The following is a 19,313-nucleotide window of genomic DNA, read 5'->3' as shown; positions in this document are numbered from 1 at the left end:
ACAACAGCCTCTATGGTTAGTTGCACTGTGGGATAGCTTCCCACATTGCACTGCTTTCTAATTCGAATTAAGGCTGGCCAGTGTGGATGCAAGAAACCAGCATAAACACTGTAGTGTGGACAGTCTGCAGCGCTCTCTATAAATCGCTTTCTGTAATTTGAATTAAGCTAATTCGAATTAGTGCTGCAGTGTAGACATAGCCTAGGGCTCCAATCTGACAAATTTGAAGTAATCTATCACAGAAAGAGAAAGTGCTCCCATGACAAAGCTTCTCTGATAGCTCTGGTTATAAACCTCTCTCCCTTTCCCTGCCTTTGCTGTTGTTAATAAATGGCTGAGATGTGGCAGGACGGGTCTGGAAGATGGGGAGGCTTTCAGCCAAGCTCAAGGGTTCTTTAAATGTTATATTATTTAATATATGTCTGAATTGAGGATACTGGCGTGTAAGCTATTCCAACAATTGTCTCAGGATTTATTTCTAGACAAAAAATTCCAGATGAAAAATATATATAAAATCAATAGATAATAGAACCAAAAACATCATTAATCATATTAAACATTCCCTAAATCAATTTGATTATAGTAACAAGAGAAAAATAGTAACAGGCTTCTCCTCAGTGATGTATAATAGTTTAATATTAGTCTTCTCTGAAGAAAGAAAAGATATTTTAGAAGCACAAGTAAAGATCAACTCTCAATATACTGGGACACAAAAATAACAGCAAAATGCACAGTAAACATTATTGTTTAAAATTGTGTATTTAGACAGACAGATTTGTGAAACTGAAGCCAACAGCAGCTAATTAGCATAAGTGCACAGCTTTCTGCAAATTGCTGTCTAGCTATAACTACAGCCAACTACAAAGCACAAGTTCTAAATGATCCCAGCTTCTGTTGGTGCTGCAGAAATCTGGGTTCCATCAATAATTTACAGAGATGTTATTTATAACTTTTTCGAGTCATAAGACTCTGTCAACAGTAACAGAATTCCTTCCCTCCTTCCTATCACTCTTTTTTTTCCATAAAGATATAAAAGCTAAAAGCAGGGGGTTTTTTTGTTTTGTTTTTTTTGCTAGGTAATAAGCCCTTGCCTTTTCATTCTAGGCCATTACAAGTGATATTCCCTTTAACAAATGTATATACATATCTAAGTTCCTGTAGACTGTTTTCTACTGACCATAAACAAAAGTAATTGATAATCAGTTTTTCAAGCTCCTTTTTTTGCATTAGGTTTTAAATAAGACTGGGAAATATTTTGCTTTTAAATAAATATACAAAAAAATACTATCCCATATCTTCAAGTTGTTTCACAGAATTATTGAATATTTGGGTAGTGAGAAAATTTGAAAAGCTCAAAGAGTCAACATAAAAATGCTTTAGAAAAGATTTTTATGCAGCATATAACAACTCATTTACATTTTACTGATGTGATGTTTCTCCAGATGTTCTGAAATGGTGACAACCAGTCTCTGAATGGTATGGAGATGGTAAATACTTCCTGCGTTAGTATCTTGGGGGTGTCATGCGCTCAACCAGACCTTCAAATGTTGTCTGGATGTGGGTTCCTGACTTGTTGAAGACTGATTTGATGTTGGGCGTCTTCTGGTCTGACGCTATTAAAGCCTCTGGTTGAATTGCCTATGAGATTGGGCATAAGGTGGTCGGAATCTTTGAGTATCAAATCTGCCCTGTTTCTTTTTGTTTGCAGGTGTGTAGATTCCCAAGGATTTGAGAGTTGCCCAGGAATTTTTGAGGGAGTGAAGAGACTCATCTGTTTTATCCGCAAATAGCTTTGGCCTTCAAATGGCAGTCTTCCACTATGGACTGTATTTCTTTCAGGAAACCTGAAAGATGAAGCCATGATGCCTGGCACATGACTACTGATGTGGCCATGGAGTGAGCCGCTGTGTTGGCCGAGTCAAGTGAGGCCTGTAAAGCTGTGTGTACAATGAGATGGCCCTAAGTGATATTGGCTCTAAATTGTTCTCTCTTCTCCTCTGGTAAATTATCAATAAAAGTTGCCAGTTTAGAAAAAATTGTGTGGGAATATTCTGACAACACCACCTCATAATTGACTATTCGGAATCGAAGTATAGTGGACGAGTACGCCTTGTATCCGAAGAGATCTAGTCTCTTCCAGTCCTTATCGTAAGGTGTGTTGCTCTGCTGTGGTGTTGTTTACCTCTCTGATTCACAGCCTGTACTACCAAAGAGTTCAGTACAGGATGGGAAAACAAGAACTCGTTATCCTTAGAAGGGACATAGTATTTTTTATCTGAGCATTTACATAAAGGTGGTGCCATGGCAGGTGTCTGCCATATGGTTTTCGCAGGTTCCATAATTGCATCATTAATGGGTAATGCAATCTTAGAGGATGCAGCAGTTTGTAATATATTGCACAATTTGTGATGTGCTTCAGGTACCTCTTCCAGGGATATTTTGAGAGCCTCTGACACCCTTTTGAAGAAGTCCTGGAACTGTTTGAAATCATCACCAGTAGTGGGTGATGGAGGCATTATAGTTTCATCTGGAGAAGATTACAATAATTCTGGAGAAGTGTCCTCATGATCAGATGCTACATCAGAGTCCTCAGCTACTTCCTCGTGTGGTTCAGAGGGAGGTGGAGCCATTGTTGTCATGGTAGAATGTGGTACTCTTGACCTTGATGGGCTTAGGGTCCTTGAGTGTTGGGTCCTGTACATGGCCCAAGGGTCCCAATATTGCCACTGAGGTGGAAATGGCATAGGAGGTGGCACCCACGGTTGTCCATACCAATTGGGTGTTTGAGATGTTGGGTCATGAGACAGTCCCACTCTGGGAGAATGCACAGGGGAGGAGTGGCGAGGTGAATGTACTTGACCTTCTTCCTCCTCATCATCACTGGATAGTAGCAGGCCTGCTGTGGGTGCTCTAATAATGTGGTTCTAATAATGTACCAAATGTGCTGGTGTAACGTCGGTACTGAAAAGGAGTTGCTGGGGCTACCAGATCTCCCTGCCTGAGAAACTGATGTGGTGCCGAGAAAGTCGGTACCGGCACTGTTGCAGCTGGTATAGGTATTGTTGCCGTCAGTGCCAAAGGTTTAACTGGTACCACAGGCAGCGGCATAGGCTGGCGCGCTGTTGAAGTGGTTGGTGCCGGCTGTCTTTTCAGCTCCGTGGGTACCGGGGCTGTGTGCTTTTCCTTGCCCTTAATACCTCTGTCCGAGCTCGCCTCTTAGGGTCTGTAGCTCTATGGGTACTTGAAGTACCTGACGGCACTGAACTCTTGGAGTCTGAAGCGCTCGGTGCCGTCGGTACCAAAGTGATTTCTGTGGCTGAGGGATGCTTTTTCTTTGATGATTCCCTCTCAGGTGAGCTTGCAGAGCGCTTTTTGGTGGTATTTTTTTGACCAGACTCCTTGGTAGTTGTTTTTGTGACTAACCTTCTGTCAGAGGCTGCCGAGGGTGACGGTTGGCTCAGAGAAGAGCCTAGTTAAGGCTCCAATGCGTGTCGCAGTGATTTCTTCATTAGAAGAAGTTTCAACTGAAGGTCTCTAGCCTTCCTTGCTCTCGCCTTCAAACTGTGGCAATGAGAGCACTTCTGAGGGATGTGTGATTCCCCCAGGCAACAGACACACTTCGAGTGACCATCTGAAAGTGGAATGGAAAGCCTGCAGGTTAGGCACCACTTGAACCCTGGGGAACCAGGCATTCCTGGGGTTTTGTCTGTCGTGTAAATGCCTAGTCTTCTATTTGCTAACTATAGGAAGAAACAGGGAAAAACTCCAGGTAAATAGGATGAAAATAATTTTTTTTTAAATATAGGGAAAACAAGGAAAGAAAATAAGGATTTACTAGGTTTCTAACGAGAACAACTAACTATTAAGTACTAACTATCTAAGAAAAAGGGTGCTGCTGTGAGCTCTGACTCAAGCCAAAGCCAGTTGAGAAGGAACTGAGGGATAATTGGTTGCACAGCACTACGTAACCGCCAAAAACAGCATGAGATGGCAACAGCGCATGTACGACCCAACCAGGCACTGCTACTATAAATCTCCGATCTCACACGCAGGGTGCTCAGACACCTAAAGTGGAGCATCCACAGGTACACTCCTCGAAGAAGAATGTAACTTTTTTCATGTTATAGCACATCTGCCTATTATCTTACATAATGGTTTATATAATCGTAAACATTTTTGTTTTAAAAGCATCCGTTGATTTATTCTGTGTACATTTATACAAAATTAAAGAAATACGGATAACACGGTCTTTTTAAATGTATAGCTTCCTTGTGAAATTGGCAAAAGCGTTTCTAAAAAATTATTGTGACTTAGTATCAGACCTCACCTATCCTCAGAGGATGTAGGCAGGGAGATGTAATTCATTAATGTAATATAGTTTTATACTTTGCATGCTGTCTATTCAATGAGAAATATCTTGCCCTTGCAAAACAAAGCAGCAAGCTAAATATTCCATTTGTAGCTCCCAACCATGTACAGTACATGCCTCACATTGACATTCTTAGCCCTTTCCAAATAGAAAAGTAACATTCATTAACCTCTTCCATTTCGATTTTTCCAGTATATATCACCTGCGCAGCAACAGAAAGTATTCCAAATCCTGGTACAAGCCAGTGACTTGCATACTGTGAGCCAAAATTGGCCCACAGCTACATGGATTTCATGTGACAGCAGCAGGATCAGGCACCATGTGCACATCTCTTACTGAAGTCCCAGGCAGGTCAAAGGGAGTTCCACAAATATATATGAGGAAAGAATCTGATCCTAAAAACATTTGAAAGAGTTGTGTATTATTGGTTGATTTTTTTAAAATACACTTTCATTAGTAATTTTCACCTGATCAAATTTCCATTTTTGCTTATAATAACTTGTGCCTGCCCAATTCTTTGTATCAAAGCTTAGGCTATAACTCTAGACCCAAAGTTTCAAGAAAGTGTACATGTATTTGCATCCACACACACACAAAAAAAAGTGTGCATTTGCATGCCTAACTTGCATGTGCATTTACTGCAAGTATATAATGGTACATACAAGTAATGAGATGGATGTGTAACTGGTCATTCACAAAATGCACCATCCCCTAAAAATCCCTCTCCATAGTCCCTCTCTAAAAGCAGATATTGCCTATGTTTTTATACTGCCCCCATCACAATGTATCTGAGCACATACTACTACCCCTAAAAGCTGGATAAAAAAAAAGCTAATTCAAAGCAACAACTATGTTTTCACATATGCAAATTGTTCATTAAAATTTTTATGAAGGTATTTCCATTCCCCACTCTAAGAAGTGCAGAAGTAACACAATAAGGAGCAATGTCAGTATAGAGCCTTGTCAGATCTGGAATCCAGAGTATTCACACATCGATTTTACATATTCAGGATAACCACAGGTTATTTTAAATAGCTCAGCTATCTAAACATTTTATATCACGTTTTACATTTTCCAGAAGAATACTCTATCTGACTATTATCCTTACACACTTTTCCACTGCATACATCAACATCTGCAGCATGAGCCAAACCTGGTTTACCTCGGTGTGACGCTGCATAGGTCATTAACATACCACAATCACTTGAGGAAGATGGCAGCCAAAGTCAGCACTCAAACAACCTGCTCAGAAAATTGGCTGGTTCAACCTGGGGTGTGAGCGCCTGGACGCTTAGAACATCAGCCCTTGCCCTCTGCTATCCAACAGCAGGATATTGTGCTCCTGTCTGGTATCACTCGTCTCACAAGAGGCTGGTTGATGCAGAGCTCAACAAAGCTATGCATATTACCAGGACTTTATGGGCAACTCTGTTGCCATGAATACCAATACTTAGTAACATAGCACTGCCCCACATTTACCATGAGAAGGCCTCTGTCACGCTGTTGGTCAAGATCAGTGAGAACAGCAACCTGCCGTTGTACGCAGACCTCTTCAACCACCCACCAGTTCGCCTGTCTTCTAGACGCCCTTTATGGTCATGCTAAGAGCGGATATGAGGGTGGAATCTGCTTGGCACAATGAGTGGTCAATAATGACAGTCATTAATCACTCTCTTGTCACTGATTCAACCATCTGTCTATCAGGTTTTGATCTTCCAAGGCACCTGTGGCATCTCAGAACAGATTTCAAACAGGACAGGGCAACTGTGCGGCCAATCTCTTTCAATGGGGTTCTTCTAATGATCCGCAATGCAGCTGCGGTTAACTTCAGACTACATCACATATCACTGAGTGCCCACTGACTTATCTTGATGGTGGGCTACCAGCTCGCCACCTGGCTGATGAGGACGCCTTTAAATGTCTGGGCAAGTTGCGTATATGCTAATGATGACTGGATACATCAGAAAGTACTGAGAACATTACAGTTCCCCTTCCTCTCTCTCAAACATATCTATTATAATAATACTTTGTACTTAGACAGCCTCTTCATCAGAGTAAATAAAAGCAATCTACAAAGATGATTACATATCTCTATTTTAGAGGAAGGGAAACTGATGCATTCTTCATAGGTTAAGTGATTTGCCCAAGTCATATTGTAAATTCTTGGCAAACTTGGGAACATATCCTGAGTTTCCCAGAGTTCAAGCCACTGCACTAATCACAGACAATACTGCCTCCATGGATTATTCGCTGTATAGATTTGAATTACTGTACTTTATGCAATGGGTCATTCCTAAAATGAAGATATAGTATATGCAATACTTCATTGGTTACTATAACTATTTTAATTCTTCTACCATAAAATGACTGCATATTATTTTAGCTACATCACAGCTATGTTGTGTTAGATGTGTATGTTGTAGCTCTAACTGAACTGATCCTGTTATCTTTAGTTGTATGTATATTTAGTATGTTTAATTTTTACTTTTCAAAAACTTCTGTAAATACAAGAAACTGGAGACCAAGATCCAAAATAATATCATGCTATCTTTGATTAATTTAGATCTCTGTGAACTCACTAATGAAAGCAGTTGTAAAACTATTACATTTCCTTCATAAAAGCAAAACTACTGGAAAACACATAGGAGATGCAACATGTCTAAACTGGTTTTATTTGCAAGTGCTTTAAAATAGATGTACTTACTGTACAGTACCTGATTTCCATGAAGATCCAAAACATCAAGATTTTGCAAGTTCTCTAGATTTGAGATTTTCTTTATTCTGAAACATTTAAAGGTTGACAAAAATTATTTTCCATTTTAAATTATTTTCACATTTCTTCTACAAAAACATTTAACCTATCATCTATTCCTACCAAGTGTAACAAAACAAGAGGATAACTGTCAACCAACCAAAATGAGTAAATTTTTCTATATAACCCATTCCCGTTCAAAACATTTTCGGAACCTAATGATATAGGTGTTGAGTAAAGGCTAAAGTCATAATACCAGGGACGCTTCTGCCACTGCGGAAAGAGGAAAAAATTATTTCTTCGGGAAAGATGCTATGTACCAATGTCTGTTGTGATGAACTGAGGAATACTGTTTTAGGAAGTTAGAAACGACACTGCCAAGTGGTCACCATCAGAACCAAATCACTTAACAGGAATTCAAACTGCATTTAATAGTTATTCTGGGGGATACTAGTCAATTAGTAAATCAAGATAATTATAACAAAAGATGGTCACTGAGTGCCACTGGTACAGGTTTCTGAGACACTTTCTCCCCTGATTGTGGCCTGTAACCATGTATTAACCTGTGGCTGTCTGTCAAGCATTCAGCATGGGAATACATATGCAGTATAGGTCTGATTTTTCACTCAACAGGACACTTTCTTGCCAACAATCTAAAATAATACCAAAAGAACAGATTTTGTTTAAGTTAGGACTTTATATAAGCTCTTCCCACAAAGCAGAATTGCATTTTCCCTGAAAATTATTTTTTGTTTTAATTTTAAATGAATATATTATAATGTGTGTGAACTAGAGTGAAACTAGTCAATCGTGTAACCAATTTAAAAGGTATCTGAGCTCTCAGGAGACCCTTTGCTTTAGGTGATGCAGTGTGGTGTCCAACTGTCTAAGGCTGGAATGAGGAGCATCAAGGGGGGATTTAAAAGCATTTAAGAGCATGGGTTCTTTTTCCCAAGCCCCAGACTGCTTTCCTGATGCCACTTCCTTTCCTTAAATGACTACTTTTCTATTCCAGAAGTACTGTTCTTGGAAGAGAATATTGCTGGCCTAGCTCTAAAATCTTAAAGGTCCTGTACACCTTTTTGCAGTCATTAAAAATCAACTATATCTGTTGGAATTCTTTGAGAATGTTCCATTTACCTATAATTCTGCAATTCTAAAATAATATCTGAATCTGTTGCATCAAAGATAAAGTTTACCCAAATCACGCACTTTGTTGTGAAACAGCCTCTGCACATATAGTAAAGGCCCTAGGAAATGGATCTTCCATTATAATAGCAGGTCTGCGTTTACCAGTATATCAAAAGAGACTGGTGCACCAACTTATTTTACACCACTTTGAAAGTGAACAGCTTACATCCATATCCATTTCACAGCGGGTGATATGAGAACAAAGGCTAATTTGCTAACTTGCATACCATTTCCTTTCTCCCCTTGGTTTACCATCTACACATCCTAATCTTCCTTCTATTGCCACAATAGGTTGGGGTTTTTTTAATCCGCCCCCCTTTTCATTTTCTATGAGCTCTTGTTCTGCCAGATTTTAAGTGCTTCTTTCTCCTTTGTTATAATTGCTATATAACAATCTCCAGCCTCATGCCTCAACTCACCCATTACCAATATAATACCTGATAGAACACACTAGATCCAGACATCAGACGAACAATACTCCCCAAACCAAAATTACTTAACCGTACAGTTAGTGCCAAATTTTTGTATCTTGCCTACTTTGAGCAAATATATTCTCTCTTTAAACTTTAAAAACATATTCACTTTCACCCTTGGTTTTGCCACTAAAGAACCTGTTGCTTAGTCTGCTCTAGAATATAATGAGACTTTAAGCAACAATTCAAAATCCACATCCTAATTCAGCCTTAAGACACTAACTAAGGCCTGGTCTACCCTGGCAACTTAGGTTGACTTAAAGTCACTTAAGTCGACTTTCTTACACCTGTGTCTACACTGGCACCACTGTTAATTCGAATTAAGGTGTCTCTAAAATCGACTTAAGATCACCTCTGCAAGTGGCGTAGTGCTTAATTCGAATTTGTTAAATTGATTTAGTGTCAGTGTAGACAACTTCACTTAAATCGAATTAATTGACCTCCAGAATGTATCCCACAATGCCTTGTTTTGACTGCTTTGGACAGTCGCGCTGTGCTGTTCACTGGTCACGCTAGCAGGAAAAGTCCCCTACCCTCAAGCCCCAGAAAGATTTGAATTTTCATTTCCTGTGCTGCCAGCATGGAGAGAGCTTTGTCACTGTACACCGCATGGCAACTGCAAAGCCCAAACGCGTTACAGCATGGAGTCCACCAGAGATCTTACATCTCATTGATCTGTTCCGGCTTAGCTCAGAGACAGCAAAAGGAATCTGGACATTTATGGGAAGATATCCCAGGGCATGCTGGAGAAGGGACACGAGAAGGACGCTCAGCAGTGCCACGTGAAGATCAAGGAGCTGAGCCAGTCGTATCAGAAAGCCAGGGAAGCTAACAGCCGTTCTGGCTCCTCGCCCAAAACATGCCGCTTCTATGATGAGATGCATGCAATTCTCGGTGGTGATCCCACCACAGTGCTGCCCCGCAGCATCAATACCTCTGCTACGTCACAGACCACGATCAATGATAAGGACTCCGTGGACGAGGAGGAGGAAGAGGCTGAGGAGAGCAGGGTGCAGGAGAGCAGGGTGTTCATTCTCCCAGAAAGTCATAACTTATTCCTGACCCCCGAGCAGTCCACCAGCACACAAGACAGCACAAATGATCCTGAGGAAGGCACATCTGGTGAGTTTTTTTTCTTCTTAGAATTTCTGTCCCTTTACACTGGGGGGGAAGGCATGAAGGGGATCTCAGGAGTTTCGGTGACTGTAGTGTGAGGTTACCCAAGGAACAGTTTTTTTATGTGATGAGAAATGCTACGTTTATCATCAGTTGATATCTCACAGAAACCTTCATGTATGTAATCTGTTACCCTTCACAAAACATTTCAGGAGAGGGCTGCCTTGTTCCTCCCTCCATGGTAGGATACTTCGCTGCAATCAAGGAAGCCTGTATCATGGCGGAACACTGTTGATACCCCGTTGCGTCCAGCAAATCTGTGTTTTAAACATACCCTCCCCCCCACACACACACAATATCCACACTTCCTCTCTGTAACGGTTTAAAATACAAGCAGAGCTTGCCTTCCCCTCCCGCCCCCACCACCACCACACCATGTTGTCCTCAGATCCTCTCTGAAATGGCATAGCGAGCAGTCCGTTCTGGGACATCAGGAATGGAATGAGGCTCTGTGTTCACCCTGTGCACTGCATGGCGATTATTGTCTACATTGTAGCAGGGATCATTATCTAAATTGTTACATTTGTATCATTTTCTTCACTATGCTAACAATGGCTACCTTGTTATTTTTCTTTCATTCTGTAGACACCTCAGCACTGGACCGACCCTTAACAAATGCTGCGGAAAGACTGTCTCAGATTAGAAAGAAGAAAAAAAAGAAAAAAAAAAGCAGAGATGACATGTTTGGCAAGCTCATGAATGTCTCAGCAGCTGCAGAGACCAAGCTCAGAGGATGGTGGCTGACCTTGTCCCAGACTATGGACATGGACAGGGAGAATCGCTGAGAAATGATGGAGCATGATCACAGTACCACGCAGGAAATGCTGCGAATCATGCAGGACCAGGCAGACATGCTCCGGCAGTTTATGGAGCTTCAGGAGAAGCGGGGGCAAGACAGAGTCCCACTGCAGCCCCTCCTCCATAATGCTCCTCAACCGAGGGCTTTGCCACCCTTCCCTCCTCCCCCTCCCAAAAGAGATCTCAGAGGAGAATGGCCAGGCTGCAGTACGTGCTCGCCTCCACCCTGGTGGAGGCGAGCAGAAAGCAGTGGCGGACACACTGATAGCTGGCCAGCAAGCTACCACATTACCCTTTGAGACAGTGAATGAACACTCCCCCCCTTCCCCCATTACTTGAATGTTAAGAAATAAAGTTTTGCATCATTTCAACATGTATCTTTATTAAATCGTATCTTGTTCAGGAGGGATTTGGCGGGCACAGATATCGATGGGGGGGGGGGGAGGTTTCAGCAAAGGCAAACAACATTCAGGAACAGAAATCAGTCCTGCATCTCATTGCAGAACCTGGTTTTCACGGTTAGCTCTCAGCGTAGTGCTGGCATCTGACTGCTCATAATTGGCGGCCAGTCTTTCTGCCTCCACAGCCCAACCCTGGGGAACCGCTCACCCTTCGCTTCACACACATCATGAAGAACACAGCACGCAAATATCACCGAAGGGAGGTACTTCTCACTCATGTTCAGCCTAGTGAGGAGACTCCTCCATCTACCCTTTAAACGACCAAAGACACATTCTACAACCATTCTGCAACTGCTTAACCTCTTATTAAAACACTCCTTGTCAGTGTCATGCTGACCAGTGTACGGTTTCATTAGCCAAGGGAGCAATGGATAAGCAGGATCCCCCAGGATCACTACTGGCATTTCCACACCCCCGATGTGAATTTTTTGGTCAGGGAAGAAAGTGCCCACCTGCATCTTAGAGAACAGCCCCGAGTTATGAAATACACGAGCGTCATGCACCTTCCCAGACCACCCCACATAGTTGTCTGTGAAACGACCCCTGTGATCCACAAGCCCCTGCAGGACCATGGAAAAGTACCCCTTGCAGTTTATGTATTCAGTTGCTAGGTGGGCAGGCGCTAAGATAGAGATGTGCGTCCCATTGTTTGAGAGGGGGAGAAGGGTGGGGGAAGCAGCATTGCATCATGGGACGATGACACTCGTCCCAACAGCCACCATGGCTAGTTGCACTGTGGGATAGCTACCCACACTGCACTGCTTTGAAATTCGAATTAAGGCTGGTCAGTGTAAACACAAGAGACCAGCGCAAACAGCGTAGTGTGTACATGCTGATGCAATTTCTAAAAATCAGCTGCTGAAAGTCGAATTAAAGAAAGTCGACTTCCCTTGGCAGTGTAGTCATAGCCTAAGTGCATTAACTACTTACTGTATTACAGAAACATCCTAAAACTGCAATTTTAGCAAATGGCATATAAAAGAGAGAGTACTTAATTTTAGAGTAATTTTAAATCTAAGATGTATTTGTATCATTTTTACTCTATGTTACCGCTTATTGACAAATGATGTCAATGATATAAAAAACATGAAGTATACTATTAACTGGAACTAGAGCTAGCCGGTTGGTCTAACTGCAGTGCAGCACAATGCCACAATGGAGGAACGGGATGAAAGTCTGGGACCTATGCTCTTGCCTTCCTTCCTGACTGTCAACAGTAATACAGAACCAACATGCCTCAGTCCCAGAGGAGGGGGAATTGGAAAGAAAATATTTGCTTCATTGAAAACCCCACTGGCTGAAGTGGAACACTACTGGCTAAGAGCTGATCCCAGCCCTGCCAGATAAAAGGAAACCAATAGTGATGCAGGCTTTTGAGAGTTTGTAGGAAGGGAGATTCTAGCAAGAAAAACACTGAGAATATTAGACTGAAACACACTGGGCTTCTTCTAAGTAATACAGATGTCAAAGCAAAAATAAAGGGAGATGATTTCTGTGGTTGGCAACATCTCGTCTCAAGCACATTCCACTCCTAGTCAAGACTTAACTCAGAACCCTAAGGAGTTCCACTATTTTACTGCTTTCCTGTTCTAGTTCATTTGCTGAAATTCCAACCTTGTCACTATACATTATTATGTAGCCAACAGCATCACCTACTGGCAGACTGTATTAAACACCCCATATGTTAAGAACAAACTAGAAAAACTAGAACAAGGTGAGAACAAAAAGGTTTTCTTTCTAGTCATTTATCAAAATTCAACTCTTCAGTAGCTGTCTCCAAACCAGAACTTTTATATACAGCATACTATTCCCAGCACTCTGATGTTATTACTATTTGGAAACTTTGACCTTTTATAGCACCCGTAAAATTATTGCTTTATGTAGTAATAAGCATCGTGCTTAAAATTCATAAATAAAATATTTAATGTTACAAGGCAAAAAGCGAGGGCCCCCAAAGGAACAGGAATAATACAACACATTCTGACAACTCCTTAGGGTGTTTTTAAATTAGAAAACACTTCCTTGGTAATCATGTGGATAAACCACCTAAAATTTGCTTAATGATTCTTCCAATGCAAGTGATCAAGTACAGTCTTTTGCTGGATATGGTTGATATGAATGACCTGAACAAATCCAGAGCCACGCCTATTGACTAAATAGGAGTACTCCTATGAGTAAAGATTGCAGGATTTGGTCTATATTTTTGTAAAGTTATGTTACTTGCTAGTTATATTTCCAACCACTACAGCAGAATCAGTGAACCAGTGGAAAAATCTTCCCATCTAAAGATGAACTACTTGAAGGAAATATTTAAACAGGCTGGAACGGACTATTTAACAGTCTACTTTATGTGCAGAAAGACAAAGGCCTTCATCTATAGCAGAGAAATGTGCAAAATATTATAACTACTTTTAGAGACAATCTTCAATGACAAGATTACATAGGCTCATTTGTAAAATTAAAGCAGGAAACTTATGGAAATATTGATAAACGTTTCATGTAAAAAAGAGTTTTACGAAATGCACAGCAGAAAAAGATGGCTGTAAGAATTGAAGCATGTATACCTTCTGTAATGTCTTCAACATATACTTCTCTAATGTGATGAACTGGTAGGCAGGTTAAAAGAAAAAAAAGGAAAGCTTGATCACAGGAAATGGATGGTGTGAGATTAGAAGTGGCTAAATTCACCTGTGACTACCACCTTGCTGCAGCAAAGTTTGAGGCACACATTAGCCTGTTCTGTAGCTTAGCTTCCAGCAATAACTAGAGAAAACATTTCCTCAGGCCTAGACACTGAGAAAAAAATTAATACTGATCTGTTTAAAGAATTCCGGTTCAGAAAGAAAAGATCCAAATAAAACCTTTTTTCCAAAAAAGTGGAAGGGAAGCACTGAAAAAGGGTAGTGTGCTGGCTGGGAAGAAATCTATTATGACAACATCACATGCTGGTTTTGGCAAGATCAGCTTTAACTCCTTAAAAATAAAAAAACCTAACAAAATTAAGACTGAGGCTATGTCTACACTACAGCCTATGCTGGTATAACTTATGTCGCTCAGTGGTGTGAATAAACCAACCCCCTGAGTGACCTAAATTACACTGACATAAGCGCTCATATGCACAACACTATGTCAGGGGAGAGCTTCCTCAACAACATAGTTTCTGCTGCTCTCAAAGATGAGTTTTTTTATGCCAACAGAAGAACAGCATAGAGCAACTTCATCAGTTACATTGCAGCTACATCGGTACAGCTGTGCCACTGCGGCATCGTACATATAGACATGACCCAAAGTATTCCTACAAAAGCTGAATACACAGGAAAATGCTGAACAATACTAAAGCAAATACAAAGTGTTCAGAAAGCCAACAGCTGGAAAAAATGGAAAAGAACTTGATGGAGGAATGTGCATCCAACGGGTATTTAGGAAGGAAATGGCCAATGCTCCGAGCATGTTAGAGCCTAAACTGGCTTTCTGCAAATTTATTTTAAAGACCAGAGTGGACACCTGGAGAAGAAGCAAGAATGGAAAGTTAATTCTACAAAAATAGAATAGCTTTGGTTTTACAGAACCTTCTTCAGTTATGTCTTTTGTAAAAAGAAATGAAAACCAGGATGGTTCAAGTTATGGTCCTTTTTTTAGCTGAGGATGGCTACTGAAACATAGTTCAGGTTCTGGCCCATCTTAATATTAAAAGAAAAGAATAAGTAGAACAATATATAATAAACATTAGTATGAATGTGGGAAAAGTGGAACACTTATGTGCTTAGTGGGACTATATTGTTTCCTCAAGCTTTCTGGCTGGAAGTAACCTCTTGTTTAAAAAAAAAAAATGTACAAGGTTCAGTTTCCCTGGGAACCTGAAGTTGAAAAAACCCTAGTGAGAAAATAGCAACAGAGAAGGAAAGGCAACCTCTCCCCTTAGCATGATGGCCTTATTTGGGGAAGGGGAGCGGAGAGAGGAGGAGGAGGAGGAGAAGCTCTCAACCTCATTTTGGTTGACTGAAGCATGAGATACAATTGTTATGGAAATGACTAACTGATGTTACAGGCAATGAATAGATTATTATTAAACAGATGACTTCCATTCTTGAATTAATGCAAACAAATGGAGGACTCACTCTCAAGACAAAACCTTTGGACTTTTTTTAAAAAACTATTATTCTTAGTAAAAATGGCAATTATCATAATTTTAGCCAATAGATAAGCTCTATTATGTTGCTCCAAAATACATAAATCATAGAATCATAGAGTTGGAAGGGACCTCAGGAGGTCATCTAGTCCAACCCCCTGCTCAAAGCAGGACTAACCTCAGCTAAATAATCCCAGCCAGGGCTTTGTCAAGCCGCAGCTTAAAAACCTCCAAAGATGGAGATTCCAGCACCTCCCCAGGTAACCCATTCCAGTGCTTCACCACCCTCCTAATGAAAAACTTTTTCCTAATGTCCAACCTACACCTCCCCAACTGCAACTTGAGACCATTGCTCCTTGTTCTGTCATCTGCCACCACCGAGAACAGCCTAGCTCCATCCTCCCTGGAACCCCCTTTCAGGTAAAGGCTGCTATCAAATCCCCCCTCATTCTTCTCTTCTGCATTCATAACAATTAATGTGCAGACAGCTTGCCTAATTTTTGGTTGTTTCAAAATATTTGGGGCAGGATTCTAATTTTTGTTTACATTAAGTTTTAATTTTTGTATTTTGTGTACCTGGATTTCAATATCATTTTTTTTGTCAATGTAATATTCTTAGAAAAAGTGCTGTACTTTGGACAGATTGTTTCATCACATTTGATATCCTGATTGTGGGTATTACTATTACCACTGTTGCAAAATTAAATAAGTTTTTAAGAAAAAAATATAAAACCTGATGCCTAACAAGGATGGGCCAGACTTATTGTTTATGGTCTAAGTCCATCATCTTTGTTGAATTATATCAAGGATGAATTTGCCCCAGTGAGATTTTAAAATGAACTTACAAATAAAACATAAAATAGCTCAACCAAGTATCAACAAGTAAAAAACCTCCTTTTAATTGGTGTACACATGAATGTATTCATAACACCTTTGAAGGTCTTCTGCTTGTAGAAACAACTGCTCCAGTTCCAGAAAGAAAAGGGTTAAATTTGTTGCTCCTATGAGTTTTTCTGAATTTTTTCAAAACCACTAAGGGAAGATGAGGGGGAGATAGATAAGACACCTGTATTTAAATGAGGGTTTCCATGGAAACTCCCTGGAATGGTGCCTGATGGCTTATAACCCAAGGCCCTTCTTCTCTATTTTCATTCCTTTCAAACTAAATCAATTTATATTTATCTAGATTCCACCCTCATCAGTAAAATGAAAAAGAATCCCTGTCATAGGAGAAACAGGGATTTGATTTGAGTTGAAGGGAGAAAGGGGAGAGAGAACTTTAGGAATCAGAAAGGAGCTTAAAGAATTGTTCCCAACTGTTCCCGATGGACAGATGTCAGCAGTTCCCAAATGTAAAAAACATTAGATGGTAGCATGGAGGTGGCCAAGGATTTAGGAGAAACTAAAAAACAAAAACACAGAACTCAGACTTCCCTAGCAAGCCTAGGGTTTTGACTGTTTTTACTAGAACCTGAAATTTTGTCAAGATAAAGATTTTTTTTTAAAGTAATCAAATACATCTTTCCGATTTATAATCAATCATAGTCCTGAATGCCTCGTTCTCATTTATTCCCCACCCTCGCCACTATCTTATTCTTGGTCCTTTTTCCCCTGATGTTTGTCATTTGTGATCTTGCATTGAATTGTTCTAGACACTTCTTTCCCCAATTTTCAGTCTCTATAAAATGTAGTGCACTTTTCCATGGTTGCCTTTAATTTTGAGGTCTCCCTCTTTATTTTTCAGCATCTCTCTTTCTGTGTCTTTTCTTTTTGTTTCTGGCTCATCCTACTTAGGAACACAGGAATTGCCATATTAGATCAGAACAAAGGTCCAAGTAGGCCAGTACCAAATACCAGATTCTTCAGAGGAAAGTGGAAAATCCTCATAATGGATATGCCATGGGAATATACTTTTATCTGCTACTTGTCTTCTCCATTCTGTTTTTTCTTTCACCCCATTTGTTTTTCCTACTCCATTTCTCTTGCCACATTCTTCACTTACATCTGCCATATCGCTTTCCCTTGATTTAAAGGTTGACTTTCTGCCCATCTATATCTATTCTATTCTTATATCTTATATCAAGCTCATCACTGTAGCGTCTGAGCATTTTCCAGTAGTGGATTAAGCAACACGAGTACATATCTGTCATGTATTTGTTCTTTCATCCTTTTCCCAGGACCAGCAACATGTGGGGTTTCTTGTTTTCATAGGGTTTAAGGTAGGGGAAGGGGAGCATTAAATATACATGTTGCTGTGTATAAGGCAAAGAAATGTGCTTTGCACCTGGAGTGGAAGGTTGTGAGGTTTGTTATGGCCCATGTTTCCTATGGGATATTGTTCCTGTGAGTTATGTTTAAAGCATCCCTTTAACCTTTTCTCTGTTCCCTGCCTCTCTCTGCAAGCCCCTCCCCTTACCATGATTTAGAAGTCCTACTCATTTCCTAATTAAAGGCCTCTACTGTCTCTTAAATTTCCAGGCAGAATAGGGAGTGACAATCAGAAGTGTTAACATATATATCCTACAATACAGGAACACTTTTAATTTCAGTGTTCTGCACAGACAAGCACCCTTCAGCTGTGTGTAAGTATTATGAATAGTGTATCAGAAATTATAGCTAGCAACATCAAGAAGGAAAAAGGCCCAAATGCAAGTTGAAAGATAGGCTCACTTAATCCTGCTTTACCCCTACAACACATTTTACTGGTGAATATTAACCTAAACTTAAAACTGTGAACTCTAGAGATCTTTGAGGATTAATTATATCCTGAAGTAATTTTAGGTTTTTCAAAGCATATTGTATAAATGCTATTTTGAATACATAGGTAAAATTTCCTATTTATTTATGAAATAATATATTTAATATCTTTATGGCCTTAACCTGATACACAAGAGACTTGTTGAGGTCTCTGAAGTTTCATCCTAAAGATTTCTATTAGGATTTTTTATAGCAAAATTGTTCAGACTACAAAACAATATTTCACTCCCAGGCAATTTAGTTGGTTGGTTTTGGTTTGGTTCTGGAAATAGGAAGTGCACAGTAAATACTTGAATGTCTGCTGATTTAGCACATATACAATGTATGTTTCACTCTATTAACACACAACATAGCTGTAATGCCCAATGGCCGAAACAAGATAGTGGCAGTCCAGAGCAGTGGCCAATTATGTGCAGGTGGCAGGCAGCTGGGAGGTCAATCGGTATCAGAGGCAGTCCAAGGCACTGGTCAGTGTTCTCACAGTGTCACTAGTCACAGGAAATCCAATCCAAGAGGCAGGTCAGCGAGTTAGGGTGGTGAGGTGACAACTCCAGGTCAGGTGATACAGCAGAGCAGTCAAGCAGGGTCAGGCAAGGCAGCAGGGCAATAAGATAAGCTTATGCAAAAGTAGCAAGGCAAAGCAGTCTAAGCAGCAACCAGCAGGCAATGGCCTGTTGCTCAGACAGCTTCCTCTTCCTGCTGGGGTCTTTATATAGTGCAGGTATCCTATGAGAATGCTGTCTGTCCAGCCAATCAGGGGCTTCGGGGTGTGGCTGCTGTGGGGCTGCAGGCTTGAGCACTAAGGCTGCTGTTCAGGAGTGGCGATCCAGTGTACAATCATGGCATGGAGGTTAGGGACACCATCTAGGGAGTCAGCCGAAGGGGTTCAACACTGGGTTTGTGGCAATAGCTAACCAGAAAAAAGTATGAGCCCCGTGCAAGACCACAGGCACATCATATGTAATCCTAAAGCTTCAGTTGACAAATACTAGAGTTAGAGAGTATCTTATTTTATATGAAATATTTCATATTCCAAGGCATATACTCCCTTCCTCAAAGAGCATAACCAATAAATGGCAATAGCAAACGTGAACAGATGTTTAAAAGATATTACTAAATAGTGCCCAAATCATAATGATCTAAAAAAAATTCTTAACAAACAAACAAACGGTAATGCCCTACAGAGGAACAGAGGTATCTTTCATTG

General features: G+C 40.5%; 1 protein-coding gene across 2 annotated transcripts in view; it reads right to left on the bottom strand.

Annotated features, from left to right (window-relative positions):
• Positions 1–19,313, bottom strand: part of LRRC49 (leucine rich repeat containing 49) — an 89,643-nt gene that overhangs the window by 54,914 nt on the left and 15,416 nt on the right. The window contains exon 6 of one of the 2 annotated variants that reach the window (XM_067534694.1): positions 7,084–7,150. In XM_067534694.1, the coding sequence (XP_067390795.1) occupies positions 7,084–7,150 (67 nt within the window). Of the gene's footprint in view, positions 1–3,423; positions 3,513–7,083; positions 7,151–19,313 lie in introns of those variants that run through there. The other variant, XM_067534695.1, reaches the window with a different exon arrangement.

This window comes from Emydura macquarii, unplaced genomic scaffold (genome assembly GCF_026122565.2).
Source record: "Emydura macquarii macquarii isolate MOO-44397 ecotype Brisbane River unplaced genomic scaffold, CSIRO-AGI_Emac_v2 contig_3451, whole genome shotgun sequence".
NCBI classification, from domain to species: Eukaryota; Metazoa; Chordata; order Testudines; family Chelidae; genus Emydura; species Emydura macquarii.
Note: the sequence above shows the minus strand (reverse complement) of the source record. Positions and strands in the feature narration are given on the sequence as shown.